This window comes from Melanotaenia boesemani, chromosome 11 (genome assembly GCF_017639745.1).
Source record: "Melanotaenia boesemani isolate fMelBoe1 chromosome 11, fMelBoe1.pri, whole genome shotgun sequence".
NCBI lineage: Eukaryota > Metazoa > Chordata > Actinopteri > Atheriniformes > Melanotaeniidae > Melanotaenia > Melanotaenia boesemani.
This window is the reverse complement of record NC_055692.1, coordinates 23,457,142-23,478,899: the sequence shown is the minus strand read 5'-3', so window position 1 is coordinate 23,478,899 and position 21,758 is coordinate 23,457,142. Positions and strand designations below refer to the sequence as shown.

The 21,758-nt window shown below is 38.4% G+C and overlaps 2 protein-coding genes across 7 annotated transcripts; one reads left to right on the top strand and one right to left on the bottom strand.

Moving 5' to 3' along the window:
- LOC121649607 (beta-microseminoprotein-like) lies at window positions 1-1,293 on the bottom strand. The gene is made up of 4 exons (XM_042000561.1): window positions 1,185-1,293; window positions 958-1,039; window positions 709-817; window positions 1-595 (listed from the first exon to the last, which is right to left on the bottom strand). The coding sequence occupies exons 1-4, from the start codon at window positions 1,185-1,187 to the stop codon at window positions 466-468; spliced, it is 324 nt and encodes a 107-aa protein (XP_041856495.1). The 5' UTR covers window positions 1,188-1,293; the 3' UTR covers window positions 1-465.
- Window positions 1,294-3,062: 1,769 nt separating this feature from the next.
- On the top strand, window positions 3,063-18,114 carry kansl3 (KAT8 regulatory NSL complex subunit 3). 6 transcript variants are annotated; one of them, XM_041999727.1, is made up of 22 exons: window positions 3,063-3,230; window positions 4,011-4,287; window positions 4,422-4,592; window positions 4,682-4,772; window positions 5,478-5,663; window positions 5,774-5,902; window positions 6,027-6,143; window positions 6,236-6,334; window positions 6,525-6,596; window positions 6,690-6,764; window positions 6,899-7,056; window positions 7,135-7,198; window positions 7,312-7,500; window positions 7,852-8,008; window positions 8,370-8,447; window positions 8,770-8,943; window positions 14,215-14,302; window positions 14,524-14,651; window positions 15,077-15,183; window positions 15,862-16,060; window positions 16,962-17,080; window positions 17,445-18,114. In XM_041999727.1, the coding sequence occupies exons 2-22, from the start codon at window positions 4,079-4,081 to the stop codon at window positions 17,448-17,450; spliced, it is 2,616 nt and encodes an 871-aa protein (XP_041855661.1). In that variant the 5' UTR covers window positions 3,063-3,230; window positions 4,011-4,078; the 3' UTR covers window positions 17,451-18,114. The 6 variants fall into 6 exon arrangements, with proteins under 6 accessions (XP_041855661.1, XP_041855658.1, XP_041855663.1 ...); XM_041999724.1 differs by having other exon boundaries at window positions 3,988-4,287; XM_041999725.1 differs by lacking the exon at window positions 3,063-3,230 and adding an exon at window positions 3,388-3,515 and having other exon boundaries at window positions 3,988-4,287.
- The last annotated feature ends 3,644 nt before the right edge of the window (window positions 18,115-21,758 follow it).

The following is a 21,758-nucleotide window of genomic DNA, read 5'->3' as shown; positions in this document are numbered from 1 at the left end:
TTCTGTAATATTGTTTTTAATATGCTTTTTGTAGGTTTTGTATGGTCTTGTATAGCCCATTGAAACTACAAGTTGTTGCACAGGTAGTGTACATTAAATTTTCAGTGTAGATGAGAAGAAAACTATTCTAACATAAATTAGAATGAACCACACCACAACACAACTTCCCTTTTCTTTTTTATTTAGGATTTATTTCAGACTGAATGTGAGGACAGCCTCTGAATTTATAATAAGAAAAAATCCAATTTAGTAAACAAACTGTTACTGCATTTAATGCCACTTGTCAATACTTCGTGTCTAACAACAGGCTGAATGGGCTTCCTTCTTCCTCTGTGCCTTAAAAGAACATTGTGGTGATTACTGACATGGAAAAAAGAGAAACTATTACAAATATGTTTTGTCTATAGTACCCAGCCCTATAGTACCCACGTTTTAAAGTTTAGACCATGCATGATGATGACTCCATTACTTCCCTACTGCGACAAAAATTGGACAGTGCTCAGCTGGATTGTCTCTCTTGTGCACAATGTATGTACATGCCTTTTGGTCAAACACTGACACACAGTCATCAGGGAAACTTTTTGGAGTTGAATATCTGTAATTACACAAAAAACACCATTGTTGACAGTTTACCTTAGAATATGTCCAAACAAAGAACATTTGACTTTTTCCATATTAAAGCAGTAACACAGTGACATGGGTACTTACGCATAACAGCAGCTGCTGCAAGAGCATTTCTGACATGCACTGTTTCTCCATGTGGACCCTACTTCATGCCATGTGCCATCCACATGGTCCTGACAATGGGTCATTTTGTCTGAAGCTACAACAAGAATTCCTGAATGAGATCAACAGATATTCATAACAGGAAAAAATTCTATGTTTGTACACAATAATTGTATTGTGTTTGCATCTAGATGTGTATGTTCAAGTGTGCATGCATTTAAATAATTTTACCAGATGTTACAGGCTTAACAAAGCATTGAGCGTTTGACAGCGACACCAAACCATAGATCAGCAAAGCCAGAGCCAAATATTTCTTTCAAAAGAAAAATAGACAAATGTTGACTCACAAATAAAATCACTTTTATAAAATGATTATTATTGCATTTATTCTGTTGTAAACAGAAAAAAGACAAACAACCGTTAACGCTTTGTCTTAATTGAACAACAGTAAAACTCACCATTGTGGCAGTCAGATATTTAACAGTGTCCAGTTAAGAGAGTCACGTTAAGTTGTATTTTCATTTAAGCTGTTTTCACCTAAATAGTGTGTGTGCAGGAAACCTTTGGAATCAAACATCAGGTGAGACAGAAGGATTGGTCAACACTCTTACTGGAAGAGGTCAATGTCCCAAACCAGATTTTTTTAAAAAAGAAGAGAACAAAAATTAGCAATTAGACTTTATTTATTTATTTATTTATTTATTTATTTATTTATTTATTTATTTATGTGTGCACTTCTCTCCTTTTGCTTTTGATCCACCTCTGAGCTTAATAATTGGAGAAATACTCTTTAATGAAATTGTGTTTTTTTTTTTTTTTTATGGTATGGCCGTAATATTGCAACCAAAAGTGAAATGTATCTTTATCAGACCACAGGACTTGTTTCTGAAATACATCAGCTTTATATACGCTCAACCTTGTGACAGAGAATTTGGTGTTGATGATTTCTTCTAATAGTTCTTCCTTAATGTAATGCTGATCAGTAAAACAGTGCACAACAACTCAACAGCAAATCTTTCTAAAAGTTTCCAACTTTTTTCCAACAAAGCATCTTGTCACCTTTTATAAAAGTAGTACTGCCTGGCAGTAATTATATGGGATTAATATTAAGCCATTAAGATTTTGCAGCTGTAAATTAATGTTTACAAATAATTTCAAAGTTTGCATGTATTAATTGGGTTTCGTTATCCAGCAGAAAAACATCTTCCTGAAAAATTTAAGACTGCGAATGTGTAGAAAAGGATTTGCATGGTTACAAAAAAAAAAAAAAAAGAGGGAACGTTTCCATCGCCTGGCCTAATGCAGAGATCCCTAACCCTGGTCGTCAAGGCACACTATCCTGCAGGTCTTAAATACACAAAGGGTGCGTATGCATAAAAATGTGGTGTACGCTCTTTATCGCGGCAAAGTCCAGATGTATCAACAGTGAAATCACCGTCACACCAACTTCATAGCTGCTGTACGCACATTTCTACAGCTGTTGATGCTTTGGCAACACTTAGAGGTGATGCTGGGAAACTGTTATAATAAATGTGAAAAGAGTTCCTCCTCAGACTGAGTAATGTGCACATTGGAGACATATCAACAATTAAAACTGATGAGCAATTAACAAACCCACATGTCTGCAATTACATAAAAGCATACACAACATGGTGCAAAAAAACACAATTAAAACCAATGGCTGCTTTAGCAGTACTAGAAGACATAAATGGTGCAATGTGAAGAAAGCGGGCAGACCGATGAGGGGGGTGGGAGGTATTGTTCATGATTGCCAGCAGTTTTGCAAGCTATCTCTCCCTAACCATCTCCTCCAGAGTGGGAAGCTTCATCCCGATGACAGACTCTGCCTTTCTGATGAGTTTGTTCAGTTTGTGTGCCTGCTTTGATATCCCAGCACACCACAGCAAAGAAGATATGACTACCAAGAACCTAAAAGGGTTATAAATATTAGAAATTGTATGAGTTTAAAGTTCCTATGAGTTGCCAAACTTTTGCATGATGCTTAAATACTTTTTTTCCACTCTCAAATTGTATAAAGGAAAAACAAATCATTGTTTTGTTTTTAACTTTGTCAATTCTTTGCTTATACCAAAAACAATTAAATAACATTTTTAAAAATATAAACAAAAGTATAAAAAAGAAGTTCTAACAAACAAAATACTACTCAAGTCTGTACAGTGTATTTAGTAGTTAGTGTCGGTTCATTCACAAAAACGCAAGAATCCAGTCCGTATTTTGCGTCACTCCCTGACGCGCCACAAACAGGGTTGCCAGTTTGGTGAAAACAGTAAATTGCTTGTCTTTGGCTGGAAAATGGGGGATGTCTGGAATGACATGGCAACAAATCACACAACAAAAGGAAGTGAGGCCTAAAACGCACAAATTATCTATGTTTTTACATAACCTCTGGAATTTATCAAGAACAAGGTGGTTCTTTGGGTTTTTCGTAGCTCAGGAGAAGCGCTGAAGTCGTCACAGTGAAAATGAAATAAACAGACGTAGAGGTAATTTTCAGAAAACATCTAAAACGCTATTATTTTAGCTTTTAGCTTACAATGCTAACATTAGCATGCTAGGCCAGCCCACCGCCCACAGTCGCGTAGACGAAGTGTTCATATAATTTTCAAATGTCGGGCGTGGGAATGTTATAGAGATCAGTGGACGTGTTCATGTTTGGTTCAGTATTACACTCAACTAAGAAACGATTAATTGGGCTTTACAATGTTTATTATCCTGCATGATAAAGGATTGAACAGACATATGTGTTTGAACGGCAGTGTGTCTTCAACGTAAACATTTTTAAACGAAATTTCTGTATATATAATATTTTATATATATAATATTTATATAATATTTTCTTCTTCTTCTTCCTAATGATTTAAGTATCAGCCCACTGTAAGGTCAGAGAGTAGACACAACACAAACTATGTGTCTAAATATGTTATGACGACAGATGCCCAGAAATATGAGAAAAATGTTGTAAAATCGGAAAAGTACTGGGTTAGCAAGCAAATAACAAAACTAAATTAATTTAAATTAGGCTAGAGTTCATGTTTTAGTTCAACCGGGAAATTGTTATCTCATGTTTATGTACGTTGTTAACCTAAAGATTAAATATTAACTGGAAGTAAATATTAGGAGTAAATGTGTCTTTATGGGTATGATCAGATGTGATGTTTTAACATTAAGTTTGTTGGAAAAAGAGAAAAAGTATTAATTTTTTGTTTGTTTGTTTTTTCCTCTCCTTTGGTCTATCTATAGAAAGCATCTCCTTCTCTTCCCAGTCAGTTTGGTCTGGATCTGCACAAGTTTCTAAGGCCATACTTAGGGCCCTTTGGGGCCCAGGAAGAGGATGCATCGTGGGGATAAGGACTTGCAGTCTTCACAACGCAAAATGGGTACATCCTTACTTTTCCAGTTGTCCGCTCATGAAAGAGAGCTAGATTTGGTATTTCTGGACCACAGCTATGCCAAACCATGGAATGCTCACCCAGATGCCAGCAGTGCTCGACCAACAAGGACGCTGTTTGTTAACACTCGCCGCCAGCCTGAAGCTTTGTCGTGAGTTTAAAAGTTTTTCAAGTATCTTTAACCTCCCACTTTGTTTTAGGTTTAGTAAACGTGCATTTATGGTAGTTTAATCACCAAACGTTTTTTTTGTCCCACATTAATTTCATGTTCTTTACTTTTTGCAGAGACTCTGATTCCCTAATAGATGTGGAAACGGTCACACCAACACCTGTGCCTCTATATGATAACCAGAAAGCTCTTAGTGTGATGAGGGAGTGCGAGCGACATGTCCTGCTTGCTCGAACAGTTACTGAGAGTCCACCACCTCCTGATGACTGGGAGGAACATATAAACAAGTAACTAAATACATGGGCTAATTTGTTTTATAGAATAACACATGCCGGTTGTAATGAACTGTTTTGACATTATTTTCATTCTGTTACAGGACAGGATGGTCCGTGGCTCAAAACAAGTTGTTCAACAAAGTCCTTAAAGCTCTACAGGCCGAAAGATTAGCCCGTCTGGCCAATGAAAATGTAATGCAATGTTTTGTAATATTGTTATTTTGTAGGTTTTGTATGGACTTAGCTCATTGAAATAGGAGGTGTGGTGTTTTATTTATTAACTTGTTTTATTAGACAGAAATAACAAACTAAACTGTACAACTTGCTTCATCCCACCTGGCAATTTTGTTTTGTGGGTCATCAAAGGCAATTTAGATTAATTTTGACATGTTTTAAGCACTGTTGACATTCCTGACGGAGGCCAGTATATATAAATAAAGTGAATTAACAAGCAAATGGTTATTATATAATTAGATGACACAATATTTAAGAGTATATGATAACAAACGTGAAAAAGAAAAGGCTGCCTGTCCACTTTATTTAAAAGCTCTATGTGTTACTCTATAATAGATGTTATAATCTTAGGGCATGCAACAATAGTGGCGTCTTAAACATCAAGAGCCATTTCTGTACTTAAATCTAGTATAATGTTCAGATTTCTGTATTAAATACTTCCTCCAGTTCATATTTGACTTTTTAAAGAAACTACATTTAGAAGATAATTGATAAATCCAGATGTATTGTCTTCTAATGCTTTTTAAAAATATAAAAACAAAAAAGTTTGGCTTTTTTCACAATTTTAAATGAAATTACAACAAAGTGTGAATATTTATTGATTTAAAATGTGAATGATGAAATTTTGCTGATGTGATCTTTCTTTTCTTTTTTTTCTCGCAGGCTTCTAACGAACCAATTTTGCGAAGGATAGCTGTGGACAAGTGTGCCAGGAAAGTGCGACATGCACTCGCCAGCGTGAACTGGGACACCAAACTGACACAGTGGTTACACACCACCATGATCGAATCTCTAAGTCTCACCATGCTTGCTGCTTACCTGGATGTGCTGCAAACTCTGAAGAGCAAGGTATGACCTCAGTGATTCAGTAAACACCAATAAGAAGTGTATATTTTCTGTCACATACCTGTAAGTCTTAGGGCTTAGATTCTTAATTCATTCTCTCTGCATCTGGCAAGCTGCCCTCGCTGATCGACAGAATGTTGCTGCCATCTGCAAAGACAGCAGCTCCAAGTGCAGAGGCTCTGTCGCTGCTTCTGAAACGCCCCTGGGATCCAGCTGTTGGAGTTTTGGCTCAAAATAAACCGGTAAAAGTCTTCACCTTTAGTTACTAATAAGTAGAAAAAACATTATCATTTTTTTTGTATTCAGCTCTAAAAAATGTGACACTTGCAAACATCAAATCATTGTCTGTCGTCTTGCATGTTTCAGAGCAAGCTTCCTGGATCGCCTCTCATCCTCATGGCACCATCAAGCCCAACTAATCCTGCCCTCTCCACCTCCCGGCGAATGAGATTCTGGCAAACGCAGCTCGCCTGCTTGGGAAAGGTCTTGAAATCTATCCTAATTAAGTCTTTGTCAAGAATTTTTTTTCTTTTCTCCGTTTAGATAAGAATCTATAACATCTGTTTTGTTGTCAGGTCATCCCAGTGCACACTCATGTGAACAGTGGGGCCAATATTGGCATCACACAGTGTTTGGAGCACATGCTGGGGACAGTCAGGGCCAAGGTCATGGAGGTAGGATGTTGTGCTTATTTCTGTAGTTGTTGCATTGTTTATTATATTTGTGTAGTTGCAGTTTGCTGTTTTTTTTTAGATGAGATTTGGCTACATAAAAGAATAGATTGTGTATACCACACCATGTTAAGATTGATTTTATATGTGAGGTGCAGCCATAATGATATTATGTTATGAATTCTGCCAACAGGTTCATAGTCATTTCCCCCACAAGCCCATTATCCTGGTTGGCTGGAATGCTGGTGCTCTTATTGCCTGTCATGTAAGACTTTTTATGTGATGATGATCTGAGACTTCATGTTTTAGGCCAAATGGTTGCCAAAGATGTTCTTAATTTGTCTATGTTAAATTGTAGGTATCGCTTATGGAATATCTGACAGCGGTGGTGTGTCTTGGCTTCCCCCTACTAACAGTCAATGGGCCAAGAGGGGTAAGACCTAAAGGACTTTTTCTCTTTTAATGTCCTACTGAGTTTGTTAATACTAATGTTATTTCACTTTATACAGGAACTTTAACTTTGTTTTTTTTTTTAGTGATGACTGTTGATGTATAACTGGTTTTCAGGATGTGGATGATCCACTGCTGGACATGAAAACCCCAGTGTTGTTTGTGGTAGGACAAAATGCCCTACAGTGTGGCATCGAAGGCATGGAGGAGTTTAGAGAGAAGCTGAGGGCAGACAACAGCATGGTGGTGGTGGGAGGGGCAGATGACAATCTCAGGTTTGTCTGATTCGGAGCCCAAAAATAAATTAATACAGTAGATTAATTTTTGAGTTGTAACACTAAATCTCTCCACAGAATTAATTCAGCAAAGATGAAATCAGAAGGACTGACGCAGACAATGGTGGACCGCTGCGTTCAGGTTGGTGTTTAAAACTGGAAATACTAAGTTTCCACTTTTCTGTTCAGAATTTATCCAAAGTACATGTTTACACTTTTCTTTTTCCTTTTATTAATCCTCCCTCTCGTCTTCAGGATGAGATAGCTGACTTTTTGTCAGGTGTCCTTGCACGAGCAGAGGGCCACGGTCATGGCTCAGGGGAGATGAGGGACTTGGACACAGAGAAGAAAAAAAGGCCTCGACGGGATCTTCCCTTTGACATGGAGAGAGGGCGACCTTCCTCCCCTGCGCTTAGAGTCCCCATTTCACCTTCAGGTTCTGAGGTTAGGAAACTATTTCCATGCTACCAGTCACATCGATTTATGGTCATGTTGTGAAAGGTCTTTGGAGGAAAGAAAATAACAAAAAGAGAGAAGGTGGTGCATGGCACATTAAAGTCAGCCATTAAGTTTCTGTCATCACTGCTGGCTGCCTTCTTGTGCACTAAATTGCTGTGCTGATCAGTCAGAGTGAGCACTATCCCTGACAGAGAGAAAATTGCTGATACTTGACTTTCATACATATCTGCTCACTCATCTTTCTATCACTGAAACTGTTTCGAGGCTCTTTCCACTAACATCTAACAGTAATAAATCATAGCTTATCAGGCACTCTTTTTTTTTTTTGATCCTCAGGATCTCTCCAGTGTCTGTAGCAGTCCCACATCAAGCCCCAAACCCAAGACATCTGGTCTCTCTCCAGCACAGAAGTCCACTCTGATCACAGCCACGCAGATCCTCAAGACTCACATGCAGCGCTCTGGCACAATGCTCACTCACAAGCAGGCACAAGGTTAGTTCAAAGCATTGCTGAATTAAATGTGTCAAACGCTCTACAAGCATCATGTTCAGCCACTGGTGTGTGTTGATTCTCCCTATCTGTGGGTAAACAGCTCCCATATTTGTCCCATTTGTTTGTTGAACATACTGCAATGAATCATTCACCTCAACTTCTGAATTCTGCTCAAGCTGTGGAAGCTGAGTGAACGTGGTGCTATGTGCGATGTGAAAATGATTTTACATGTTTTTTTTTTTAAAGAGAATATCACGTCACGACATCTGATGAGATGGAACGTGACTGAAATACTTTCCTTTCATCCTCTTGTCTCTTCTTCTACAACTTTCCTTTCTGGCTTTTTCCTGATTCATTCCAGCTCAGTTTGCTGCTTTTATGAAACAAAACATGCTTGTGAGGAAAAATCTTCCTCCTGGCACCCCTCCTTGTATTTTTGGTAAGTGTCTATCCCTCTTCCTTTCTTTCTTTCCTCTATCTTTTCCACTCTTCTTTGTTTTCACTAATTTAATTTCATTTGAATGTTGCATTTTAAATAACTGTCCTGCACTAAAACTCCCATTGTCATGATTTTGGATTCTGAATGTATTAATACATAATGTACCACAATTTCAGGAAAGTCTACATTACAGATAAAAAGTTTGGCAAAAATGTTATTTTATTATTAATTGTATGCTACATGGGACTAAAATTACCAGAGGCTAAGTAATGTCAGCATTTATTTTTCAGTGTATGTATATATGTGTCTTTATGTGATGCAGTGCCAGTGACCAGTGATCAGATGGAAGGCCTAGACAGGGATGAACTGCGATCTCATGGCAAGAGGAGACAGACACCTAGTCCAATACCAACCAAAGCATCCAAGAGGGCCAAGATTAAGGTCACCATTGTTTCTCAGAGCGAGTCATCTGGAGGTACCATCAACCCTGCTGAAGGTAAAAAGACAAACATGACAACAAAAAAAAACTGCTAGTTTCACAAACCAACACATGAAATGTTAGAAACTAAAGATTTAAATCTGGATGTCACAATAATTTGTAGCTGGCACCAGTATATCCTGAAATTCCAGGACTTGTTTGAAAACGAAATGTTAATCAAGTTAATGTTTTTTTTCTCCTGTTAAACAGCAGCCTCCTCACATTTTGAGTGCAAGAAGCTTTGATGAATTTAGCTTCTGTGTCCAGAAACGGGAAGAGTCTTTCAATTCTTTAGTGAGGGACGTTGAGCGGCTCTTTTCTGTGTTAACCCTTTGCATTTGCCAGACATTTACAGTGCCCTGAAAAAGTATTTATACCCCTTGAACTTTTTCACATTTGCCACTTTACAACCACAAATGTAAATTTTTTGTTTTAATTCAGATTTTATGTAATCGACCAACATAAAGTAGCACATAATTGTAAAGTGGAATGGAAATGATACATAGTTTTAAATTTTAAGCAAATAAAATCTGAAAAGTGTGGTGAGCATCGGTATTAAGCCTCCCTGCATCAATACTTTGTAGAGCCAGTCTTTTGAGGTATGTTTCCACCGGCTTTCCACATCTAGATACTGACTTTGTGTGTTGGTCTATCACATAAAATCGCAACAAAATATATTCAAGTTTGTGATTGTAAGCTGACAAAATGTGAAAAAGTTCAAGGGGTATGAATCCTCTTTTTTTAAGCCACTGTATATAGCACATCTCATCCTAGAGAACTCCCAGTCTGAAACAGAAACCCATAAAGACTGGTTTAAAATGTACATCACTGTATCTCTTGTAGATTAGGAGCTACATTTATATGTTTCTCTCTTTCAATCATGATGCAATAAGAACAAGCTTTACATAATTTCATAATTTACAAAAATAATTACAAGCTATTTAAATTACTCTGTCCATTCGTAAAGAAAGTCACACACTATAATATCTAATTGAACCACCTTTAGGCCTGGTACACACACAACAATTTTTGGGCTGTTTTTGTCCCGAATTTGCCTCTTCCCAACCTCGGATGGCAAACGCCCGATCATTGTGAGATTTCCCTGTCTAATCATCATTTGGTCTGTGGTGCTCCGAAACGGGTCGTAGCCGACAATTGGGAACACTGAACATGTTTAATATTTCAGTGCCGATTTTTGAGGAACGCTGACAACTCGTGCATTGTGACTGCGTGGATGGTGACGTGGCACGGAATGTAGCCAATCAGAGAGCGAGCTGGCAGGGGAACAAGGAAGTAAATAAAGTCTGTGTTCACGCCGTCTCCAGTCTGTTATTTTTTTCAGTTCTGGCTTTTTAACAATAGTCCCAAGACCACCATCATTCTCTCGTCCTATATGTCTCCTTCCATGCTGGGTGTTGTGTTTTCAGGTTGTTGCTGTGTTTCTTCTTTGTTTTTTGCTGGTTGTTGCTATGGTGGTTCTTCTTCTATGTTTCGATGTTTGTCCGGCTTGGAGGACTAGATTGTAGATGAGTTGCTGGACAGCATTGTCGTGTGTGTTGTTCTGTGATTACATTTTCAGAGCACACCACACAAAACTGATTTTTTTTATCTTCACATGTGAGGTCTCGACCAGATAAAAAAATCTCATAAGAATAAAAAAATCGTTATGTGTGTACCAGGCCTTAGCTTTCATTAGGGCATTCATTTGCTGTGGTAGTTTCAATAAGCTTCTGCGGTGTAACATTTATTTCTGCACAAAGTTACATTCATTTTGTCTAGTGGTAGTGATTATGGGAGAGTTAGATGCATCACTTCATCCGCCTCTCTTCTTACGTCCATCACGCTGGAACAGGGTAAATCTGGTCTCATCAGACCACTTGAATGTCTTCCATTGCTCCAGAGTCCAATCGTTATGCTCTCCAACAAATTGAAGCCTTTTTCTCTGATTTAGCCTCAATGTTTAGTGGTTTTCTTAAGGCTACACAGCTGTTTAGCCCCAGTCCCTTGGGTTTCATTTGCAAATGCTATTACTTTCACTATTAAACATCGCCGTGAGTTTTACTGATGTTTTTTTATGATTTGATTTTACTGAACGTTGAAGCGATTGCCAGTCACTATCATTCAAGATTTTTCCCAAACATTTCTTCCTTAATGATATTTTCCCATTATTCTTCTATAACATAATTTTAGGCATTTCAGCAACCTCTTGAAATGCGTTCCTCACAAGTATGTTCTGTCTACTTTTCCATAGTTTCTGTTTTTGTATGTTTTTTTGTAACTCTTAAATATATATATATATATATATATATATATATAAATATATATAAAATATTTAAATGTATATGTGAAATGGATGCAGAGATTTTTTTTTTTTTTTTGTGACTTGCATTGAGAAATAACCAGAGCTTTAAATTGCCTGTGTCACTGAGAAGAGAACAATTTGATGGTAAATATTTCATATTTCATGATAAATCTCACTTAATAGTACAACTGTACCACTTGCTGTCGTAAACCGGTAGGCTACATGCAATGTCTCTTAACTAGAAAGGCGTAAATTACAGGAATATTGTAGCGTGTTTATGCGTGATGGAGTCGTGAAAGAACTATGTATTGTGGTGACTGCTAGTCCTGTCCTGCTGCTTTTAAGATATGTCACCGATCAAAACATACCTTTTTTCAACGTATTAATTGAAAACTGGCATCTTGTATGGGGATGCATAACATCTGGATGCTTCCTGTGTGTGTGCTTGAGGTGGCACTTGCTGCGAGTTGCAGGATTCTGCTGGTTAGTTTTTTTCTCAAGGGCAAATTAAATAATTTGCATTAAAGCTAAACGCTTATGTTTATAAGCTCATAATTCCCTCTGGCTCAGAGACATGGAAATAAAGCTTTTTTGCCAAATATGAACAAATCTGTCAAGTTTTTCAGAAACAGTTTAGATTTATGGAGGATTTTTTAACACTTTTTTTTGGTCTCATACCCTTTTTTATCTTTAATGATTGGAATAACTGTATAAACCTTTTTTTGTTTTTGCTTTAAGTTTAAATATTCTATGAAAACCATTCAAATATGAAATGTTTATTCCAGTGAATCTCATTTTTTAAGCCTGATGAGTCTGAATTTAAACCTCCCTCAACTGGTTTTAATATTGAATGATGTTTTATATGATGACTGTTTACTTGCTTCTTGGAATATTTATCACTACCAGAATTGCTGCAAATAGAAGTTCTCTTACAAGCCAAATGGACATGTTTGCAACACAACTGATGGAAAACACATTTGTAATCCCAGTCAGATCTTCCTGTGTGATAATGCTGTCATGGTGATAATGGCCTGTAAATTTAACATATTCCTGCTGCCAGTGTGCTGCATGTATTCAGTGTTTAAATCTTTAACACAAAACTCTGTAACCTTTAAGATGTGGACTTGGCTTGCTATGATTTAGCCCTGCTTCCAATGACCTTTCCTGCAGAGGGGACTATCATGTAGGCGCAGTCGTGTAACCATGGCAACCGTGAATTGTTTGACACCATTTGAAATTACCCTGGCTCTTGGGGATTTGTCAAATTTAACTTTAAGCCCTTATTTATTTATTTACTTGCTTGCTTTCTGTATATAGTCTCATTTATTGCTGTGAAGGCTTAGCAACGGTTTCATAAAACATGAAAAAGTGTAATTTTATTCCAAGTTCTTAACTGGAGCCTCAAAGCCTGCATTGACTTGGGGTTGACAACAAGCATTGTGTTACTGTTTGGTGGGATTGTGGTTGCTGAGATTTGTTAAGCTCGATCATGAAAGGAAAAAAATGTCCTTTTTATTACAGGCCCCAAATGCGGATGTAATAATGAACAAAAAGTAACACAGAAATTAAAATTAAAAACAGAAATTGTATTTGAAATATAAAGTTTGAATTTTATACTTCTGTTGAAAGATTGTGGAAAACGTTTTTTTTTTTTATTGAATTTTTAACAATGTTTTCTTATCAATAAATGCATAATAACAGTGGAACTGTTGCTACACTTACCCCTTTATTCCAGATTATATACTGACAGGGTTTATTATGATATCTTTGGGAACTTTTCGTACTACAGGAAAAATAAATATCAGTATTTTGGCATTGACTTACCCAAGTATCAGATTCTCCATCTTGCTGAGACATACTTGGATGATTCTCTCTGTGCACTAGAAAAACTTTTGAGTTGTCTTTAGGTTAGTATGAGAAAATAAATTGATATTTTTTGCAGATTTATGAAATCACCAGCAAGCAGGTGTTGGACTGCCTTTAGCTTTTGATTACAGCAGCATTTGTTGTGGTGGTGTTTCAGTAAGCTTCTGCAATGTCACAAGGTTTATTTCCATCCAGTGTTGCATTAATTTTTCATCAAGCTCTTGTATTGATGATGGGAGAGTCCAACCACTGCATGAAGCTCTCTTCACCACATCCCAAAGATTCTCAATGGAGTTGAGGTCTGGACTCTGTGGTGCCCAATCAATGTGTGAAAATGATGTTTCCTGCTCCCTGATCCACTCTTTCACAATTTGAGCGCCATGAATCCTGACTTTGTCATCTTGGAATATGCCCATGTCATCAGGGAATACAAAATACCTCATTCTTTGGGCATATAATGTTGCTGAACCTGGACCTGACCACCTGCAGCAACCCCAGATCATAGCACTGCCCCACAAACTTGTCCAGAAGACAGAGCATGATGGATGCATCACTTCATAACGTCAAACATTCAAAAGTTTCAGCGAAAACCTATCACCATCATTCAGGACTGCATTTCTTCCTCAAAAATGATGGTTCTCCACTATCTTCCAGCTTTTAATAATGCGTTGGACAGTTATTAACCCAATTTTAGAAGTTTCTGCAATCTCCTTAGAAGTTTTCTCTGCTTGATGTGTGGCAGTGGTTTGACTCTTCTTAAACAGATTAACATCTTTTTCTGAACGTCGAGATGTCTTTCCATATGGTTGTTTAAGAAATAAGAAGCTACTCATTGCGTCAGTTGGGGTAAAATAACTTGTTGCCAGTTGAAAGATAATTGTCTATTCAGTTATTATCCAATAGGAGGATCAAACCTATTTGCTTAGTTAAATCTAAATCTAAAGTTAAATCTAAGTGGGGACCTTTTTTGGGGCCAGGCAGTGTAAATCCTTAAGACATTTGTGTTTGGTAACTGTGAGGGGAACTGCCTCTTTCCAGATATCATTTTAAATATTTATTTCATTATTGTCAGCCCCAATGCTAAATAAATTACTACATTAACATCCTACTCTTTTATGCAGTGGGTGTCTCTGGGAAACCCTTAACTGTGGCAGTGGGTCAGACTGTGGCTGGTGCAAAGGAACTCTCTGGACTTCTGACGGGCCAGCGGTAAGCTTGCCAGTGATGCTACACACACAGGCTCTTTGAGTGTAGAGCCTACTAAACCCTGTACATGCCTATACCCACATCCACTCCCCCCCTAATGGACAAAAATGTGTGGTGCAGAGGTGATGAGGAGTGGTAATTGGACTTTGGGAGCTGAGTGATGGCCAGACAGCACTTTCTGGGGTAGCTCCTGAGTAGATCGGTGGTTATGTGTGTCACTGCAGGTCTGGTAGTCTCTCAGAGGTGTCTGGTGCCCTGTCCCCAGGCTCCAGCTCATTCAACAGCGTGCAGCCTTGCATGGTGTCAGGGTCCTCCACACCAACCCAGGTGCAAGCTCCAGCTGCCGCCCAAGGTATCACTGTCTTGTCCTGCTTTGCACGCTTTTTTTGCACTCAACCGTGCAAATAATCTCAGTACTGTAACCTTAACACACAAAGCAGTTCTTTCGGCCTTATTTGAATTGCATTCGAGTTCTGAACACTGGATGATGGGAACAGTGTGTGAGAACAACATATTTATTTGCAAACATCATCATTGATCACCTCTTGCGCCATTGCTGTTTGAACCGATCCAAACTTTACCCTTTGGACATTACTGTCATAATGTGTTTGTGTGTGTGTGTGTGTGTGTGTGCGCGTGTCTATTTAGCTGAGGCCTGTGGGGGTATTGAACGAAGGAGCATTTTGTAAAAGTACAAGTTTGTGCTGATATTTGTTTGACATTGATTTCCCCCAAGCTGCAGCTTCACTGATTCCTCATCTTTTTGCTTCTGTGCAGCTCCTTCCGCCAGCAGTCTTCTACAAGGCCTAAGTTTCAGTCTGCAGGAGATCGTCACCAAAGCTCCTAACTTGCCCTCTGCAGCAGCAAACACAGGCAGCACCCAGGTACCCAGGACTGTTTCTACAAGTTTGAAAGCTCATGAATTTTTTTTTTACAGATATAAACACCTTTCACAATACTGACAGATATTTTCTCAATATTTAAGAATCCATATTCTTATATTTGTAGTTGGTTAGCTAGACCATGGAAAATCCACCAGTATGAACCTCTAAGTGTTGTGTATGGTGATATAAACACATTGCAGCAGAGTTGGAATGATTCAGGTTCCTTTTAAACTGTTTGTAGAGTGTTTCTAGCTTCAACAGGTACTTATTTCCTGTAAAGACAGAAGTGGGACATGTCTTTCTGTTCTGGTCAATGTCAAGTTTATTTCTATAGCACATTTATACACCCAAAGCCTCCAAAGTGTTTTACACAAACCAGTAAAACATGAAGCATGGTCTGCTCTGGTAGGTTGGTTCCACTGCCTGAGGAGGACTCACCCACTGTATCATCAGCTCAAAAAATCTCCAAAGCTGAATTATGCCCTGATCAGATGGATCTGCCTCAACTCTAGCTTTCACTGAAAGAAAAAGGGTTTGAACAAAAATGTAAATATCTTAGGTCAACAGATTTACTGAGTATAAAAAGAAGTCCTGAGTTAATGTTCTTTATGTTGCGTGCTGTTAGACATGTCTATGAGAAAATCTTGAGCTATGTTTTTTCTGTTCCTCCCCTCATAGGTACTTTGCAGCAAGTCCCAGGGTCCAGTCCTGAGCTCCGTTGGTACCAGCAGCAGTACTCTGCTCCGGGCAGTACCAGTGGTCACCACAGGAGGAGTAGCTAAAACTACTGCCATCCATCAGCTGCTCACCAATGGTGGGCTGGCCAAACTGGCAAGCAGCCTGCCTGGCTTGGCACACATCACAAATCAGACCACTGGTATGTGTCGAAGTGCCAAAACACAACGACCACGTTGAACACCCAGAGTTCATTCATCCTTTGTTTTGGTAAAAGTATTTCAGGACATCTGTAGGCCAGGGAAGATTACCAAGTTAGAGGAAGCATAGTGGACAGCTCAGAGGACACGTGCGGAGATAGTTTGTCGGTAAAATATGACTGGTGTAAAGTTTACAGAGTCAGATGAGCAGCTGTGTAGCATTCTAAGCCAGTTTAGTGGTACATGCATGTTTGCTTTCATGTTCATGAAGAGCCGTGTACGTTCATGTAAAGTCTCTTCTTGATATCTCTTTTTAGTTGGACAAAAACTGATTTACTTCTAAAGAATTGTTAAGTAAAAAGGGTTTTTGAAAGCAGTGACCAAGTTAAAAAGAGATCCAGATGTTTGATCCAGCCTGTTTTCTGTGTTCATTTTCATTTTTTTGTTATGTTATGTTTCTTTAGTTTTGCCTCTTCATCTTCTAACATGTTGTAAAACCTTCCATTAATCTGCCTGCTTATAATATCCATGAATATGAATGCAGAAATCCTGGAGCGTTGTGTTGGTGTGTGATGGCATTGACTCATGGCATTGCCTAAGCTTTGTTCTTGTTGTCACAATAAAGGCTGGAATCAAACTCATGTTTTCATTGTTCCTGTTTGTTTGTTTATTGTGTGAATTTTTTTTCTTTCTTTTTTGGGGGGGGGGGGGTCTTCCTGAACTTTAAAATGTTCATATTTACCATTTAACATTCTTTTATTTTAATTCAGATTTAAAAACCATAAAGGGCACTCTTTCATCACAAGTTTCTGGAAAAGTAAAATGCTCTGGTCCATTCGAGTGTATTTATGGTCTAGCGTGATTAGCTTGTTATTGTTTTGCATTTTTTGTTTGTTTTGTCAGGAGGGCAAAAAGCCCCAACTTCTATAACAGTGACCCTTCGAGGAGCACAGCCGAATAGAGCGGGATCTCTCAGCCAAGCTGGTGAAATTCAGGCGGAAGCTGGTATGCATGAGCCCAAGGTGTGTCATCCGCATCTAACAGACACATTTTACTTGGAGCTTTTCATTTCTTGTTATCTCCAGCCTAATGAAACATATCAACTTCTAATTGGTTCTTGTATTGTCTCTATTGTGTTTATTGTTGTTAACATGGAAATATCTTTGGGGTTGAGCAAGAGTGTCTTTGTTGCCATGGTTACCATAGTTATTTAAAATATTGAATCTGTTTGCAATTAAGTAGTCCTATCAAAATATTCTGATATGCACTCCAAAATTGTTCTCAGGTACTCATATAGTCAACTTAGTAAAGTTCAAATGTTTAATTGGCTCTCAAATATTTAGTATAAATAGGTTTATTGTTAAATTTCACTGTGCCTTTTTACAGCAGTGAAAGTCTTGGCTCACTATAACATGATGCTGTGCTAAGAAGCATCTTGGAGCAACAGCCTGCTGATGAGACTGTCCCCTCCCTGCAGCAATGGACACAACTACACAGCATGCAGAAAAGCAGCTTCGTGTCCTCCAGAGGGCTCCCGTGTTGAGTTGATGCCAGATAGTCACTGATGGCTATGGCTGAGCTGCTACAATGTAAAGGAACTTTTACTATGAGAGGAAACCACAAACTACCTGGACTGTAGTCAAATGGCTCTGGAAAAACCTATAACAGGACAAAGATTCAACATTTAGAGCTGTTCTGAACCTTACATCATAACTAAAGACAAAAAAAAAAAAAAACATTTTCTGAGTTTATATTAAGTTGTTATCTCTGTTATAATGTCACATTTTATAAGGCTAGATTTGATTAGTGAGAATGATCTCAGCCTGTCTGTGGAGTTATTTCTGAATATCTCCATGTATATCATTTAGCTAAGTTTCAGCCCGAGTATTGCTTTATTAACCACAGTACAGTATTCATTCACATTAATTCAGTAAGTCCTCAGAATTCTCCTTTCTGCATGTTTGTCTTTACTTTTCCAAAATGTGGTTGAAATGTAAATTTCGAACTTAATGACATTATTGATTATAACCTTGTAATAGCTGAAGCTGTAATTTATATATAAAAAAAAAGATGCACCAGTGTAATGCTAAGAATTGAATAATGCACATTGTGACCTCATAAAAGTCCAAGATAGGAGCCATTCCATAGACTAAACCACTGTTGAGAGCAATATATCTCATCTGTACACTGCAATTGCATACCTTGTATATGGGCTTTTTATTTAAAGTAAATTGATCTGCCTGTAGACAGTCGCTTAGCTAATCTAAACAGTTGTACTTGTTTGTCCAACACTTGTAGCAAGCTGAGAAACCACTTTTTCAAAATATGAGGTTGTTTATCTTGCAGGATAGGTACATTGCTGTGTATAGCAGTAATATAAATACAGCCCAATAATTGCAGCAGACTTCCTGTCTGAAATTCCACACAGCAGCAGCAGTCAGATAAGATAAAAGTATGTCTTATCCTTCTTACATAAGCCAAGTAATGTAATAAACAGTGGTAGAAAAACTGATGTCTGTCAGTTAGAGGGCATAAGAGCTGCTGGCATTTCTTTCCATCACCAATTCATCCAGCACCACTAACAATTCAATCAGTTTGAAGCTTCTCCACCTAATTTCTTCAACACTTCAGCTTTTGTTGTAGACAATAAAACAGTTTTATGTGTGTTAGGTCCAGAAAGTAGTTAGTTTGCTTGATCTTCAGCTAGTTTCTTATCAAATCAAAAAATAGCATCAATTTCTTTTTCTATCAATTTCTTTTTTTTTAATGCTACATACTTATTTTGTGTCACAAAAGTGAGTACACCCCTCACATTTCTGCAAATATTTAATTATGTCTTTTCATGGGACGACGCTGCAGAAATGACACTTTGACCCAATGTAAAGAAGTCTGTGTACAGCTCGTTTAATCAGTAAATCTACCTTCCCCTCAATATAACTCAACACACAGCCATTAATGTCTAAACTGCTGGCAACAAAAGTGAGTACACCCCTAAGTGAAAATGTCCAAATTGGGCCCAGTTAGCCATTTACCTCCCCAGTGTCATGTGACTCGTTAGTGTTACAAGTTCTCAGGTGTTAATGGGGAGCAGGCGTGTTAAATTTGGTGGTATCTCTCTCAGACTTTCTCATACTGGTCACTGGAAGTTCAACATGGCAACTCATGGCAAAGAACTCTCTGAAGATCTGAAAAAGAATAGTTGCTCTGTATAAAGATGGACTAGAAGATTGCCAGCACCCTGAAACCGAGCTGCAGCATGGTGGCCAGAGGTTTAACAGGACAGGCTCTACTCAGAACCGACCTTGCCATGGTAGACCAAAGAAACTGAGGGCACTTGCTCAGTGTCATATCCAGAGGTGTTTTTTTTGGAAAATAGACATGTGAGAGCTGCCAGCATTGCTATAGGGGTTGAAGGGGTGGGGGGCCAGCCTGTCAGTGCTCAGACCATACGCTGCACATTGCATCAAATAGGTCTGCATGGCTGTCATCCCAGAAGGAAGCCTCTTCTAAAGATGATTCACAGGAAAGCCCACAAACTGTTTACTAAAGACAAGCAGACTATGGACAAGGATTACTGGACCCATGTCCTATGGTCTGATGAGACCAAGATAAACTTATACGGTTCAGGTGGTGTCATGTGTGTGTGGCAACCAGGTGAGCCGTACAAAGACAAGTGTGTCTTGCCTACAGTCAAGCATGGTCAAGAATGTCATGGTCTGGGGCTGCATGAGCGCTGTTGGCACTGCGGAGCTACAGTTCACTGAAGGAATCATGAAGCATGTACTGTGACATACTGAAGCAGAGCATGATCCCTTGCCTTCAGAAACTGGGCTGCAGAGCAGTATTCCAACATCATAACAATCCCAAATACACCTCCAAGACAACCACTGCCTTGCTAAAGAAGCTGTGGGTAAAAGTGATTGACTGGCCAAGCATGTCTCCAGACCTGAACCCTACTGAGCATCTAAGGGGCATCCTCAAACTGAAGGTGGGGGAACTGACATACGTGATGCCATCATGGAGGAGTGGAAGAGGATTCCAGTGGCAACCTGTGAAGCTCTGGTGAACTCCATGCCCAGGAGGGTTAAAGCAGAGCTGGGAAATAATGGTGGCCACACAAAATATTGACACTTTGGGCCCAATTTGGACATTTTCACTTAGGGGTGTACTCACTTTTGTGCCAGCAGTTTATACATTAATGGCTGTGTGCTGAGTTATATTGAGGGGAAAGTAAATTTAGTCTATTAAACAAACTGTACACAGACTACTTTACAAGTTTCATTTCTGCAGTGCCGTGCTATGAAAAGATAGAATTAAACATTGGCAGAAATGTAAGGGGTGTACTCACTTTTGTGAGATACTCTCTCTCTCTCTCTCTCTCTCTCTCTCTCTCTCTCTCTCTATATATATATATATATATATATATATATATATATATATATATATATATATATATATATACACACACACATAACTAGAGATATTCTGTTTTTTGTACAATGTCAGAATCTACCTAAATGCACAATAACCTCTATAGGTGAACTTCATTTGACATGTATGTCTGTTCAATGTTTAACTACTTATTGCATAACAAGGTGATTAACCCCCCAAAAATCCAAACAAACAAAAAAAAGGAGTCTGAACTGTGGCAATGTTGACAACGTTCTGGTTGAGTCATACCCACCACTGATCTCAAAGGGCAAAACTGGAAGAAGACGGCAGCCTACCCCTCCAAACTCCTAAAAACCAGACAAGTGAACTGCTGTATTTTGGATAAGCTGTGGCTGGTTGGGAGAAGAAGATGAGTTACTTCTTTGCCCATACAGGCCTTTTCCATAGAAATCCAATCCCTGAAGAGCAGTGAGCATGGCCAGGCACCTGTACGTCCAAATTTGCATAAGTAACCACAGCAGACATAACAAATATATACTAACAATTGTAAATCATTTGTTTCCATTATTTTTTTTTTCTTTCAAACTGGAATAAAACTGGAAACTGTGCAGTCAGATGCAACTGAAGTGTATAGTTCTGGATTATTTTTTGGCAATATTCATTATATTGCAACAAATAAATATAAATATAAATATTAATATAATTTTTTAAATGATTAATGTAAATTTAAATATAAGCTATAGCCTATACTGTGTTTGCATCAATGCCCAATAAGTTGAATAAAGTCAAAGAAAAAAAACATCCAAATATACAACAAACCATCGAAACATAATTAACTGAAATCAAAAATGAGAAAAGACTTTTAAAGAAAGTGATGGTGGAATGTTCCGCAAAACACCAACAGGTGTCGCGCAAATCGCGTCAGCGTGATCGTGACTCTTCAGTAAAGCTTGCATCGTAATGTTTGTTAGGGATATTCAGTCTGCGCGCGCGTGCGTGACAGTGGCTGACGGAGTCCAGTACGCACGTGTAAATAATTGTATGCGTGCGTGAAGAGTGCGCTTCTTTTCCAAGCTGTGTTGTGAGCTCGTGCCTTGAAGTAAACAAAGAAAGTGAAGCGGAGAATTCATTCATAACTTCAGTCCAAGTGTAACAAAGAGACTTAAATGAACGTGTCATGTAAGTGCAGCTGAACTTTTGGATTTTACGGACTTTTACAGACCATATAAGAACCAAAGCTGGAGCCACGGCGCTTTGTTTAAAGAAGCTTTTGTTCCTGGTAGCTAAATATGACGACAATTAAAGGTT

Excerpts from the sequence above, each read along its gene's own strand:
- LOC121649607 (XM_042000561.1), bottom strand. Across the intron at positions 818-957 it reads TGTTAAGCCTGTAACATCTG|ACAAAATGACCCATTGTCAG; the intron begins GTAAAATTATTT and ends TTGTAGCTTCAG. Across the intron at positions 596-708 it reads TGCAGCAGCTGCTGTTATGC|ATATTCAACTCCAAAAAGTT; the intron begins GTAAGTACCCAT and ends GTGTAATTACAG.
- kansl3 (XM_041999727.1), top strand. The coding sequence starts at position 4,079 with ATGCATCGTGGGGATAAGGACTTGCAGTCTTCACAACGCAAAATGGGT. Across the intron at positions 7,501-7,851 it reads TTTCACCTTCAGGTTCTGAG|GATCTCTCCAGTGTCTGTAG; the intron begins GTTAGGAAACTA and ends TTTGATCCTCAG. Across the intron at positions 16,061-16,961 it reads CATCACAAATCAGACCACTG|GAGGGCAAAAAGCCCCAACT; the intron begins GTATGTGTCGAA and ends TTGTTTTGTCAG.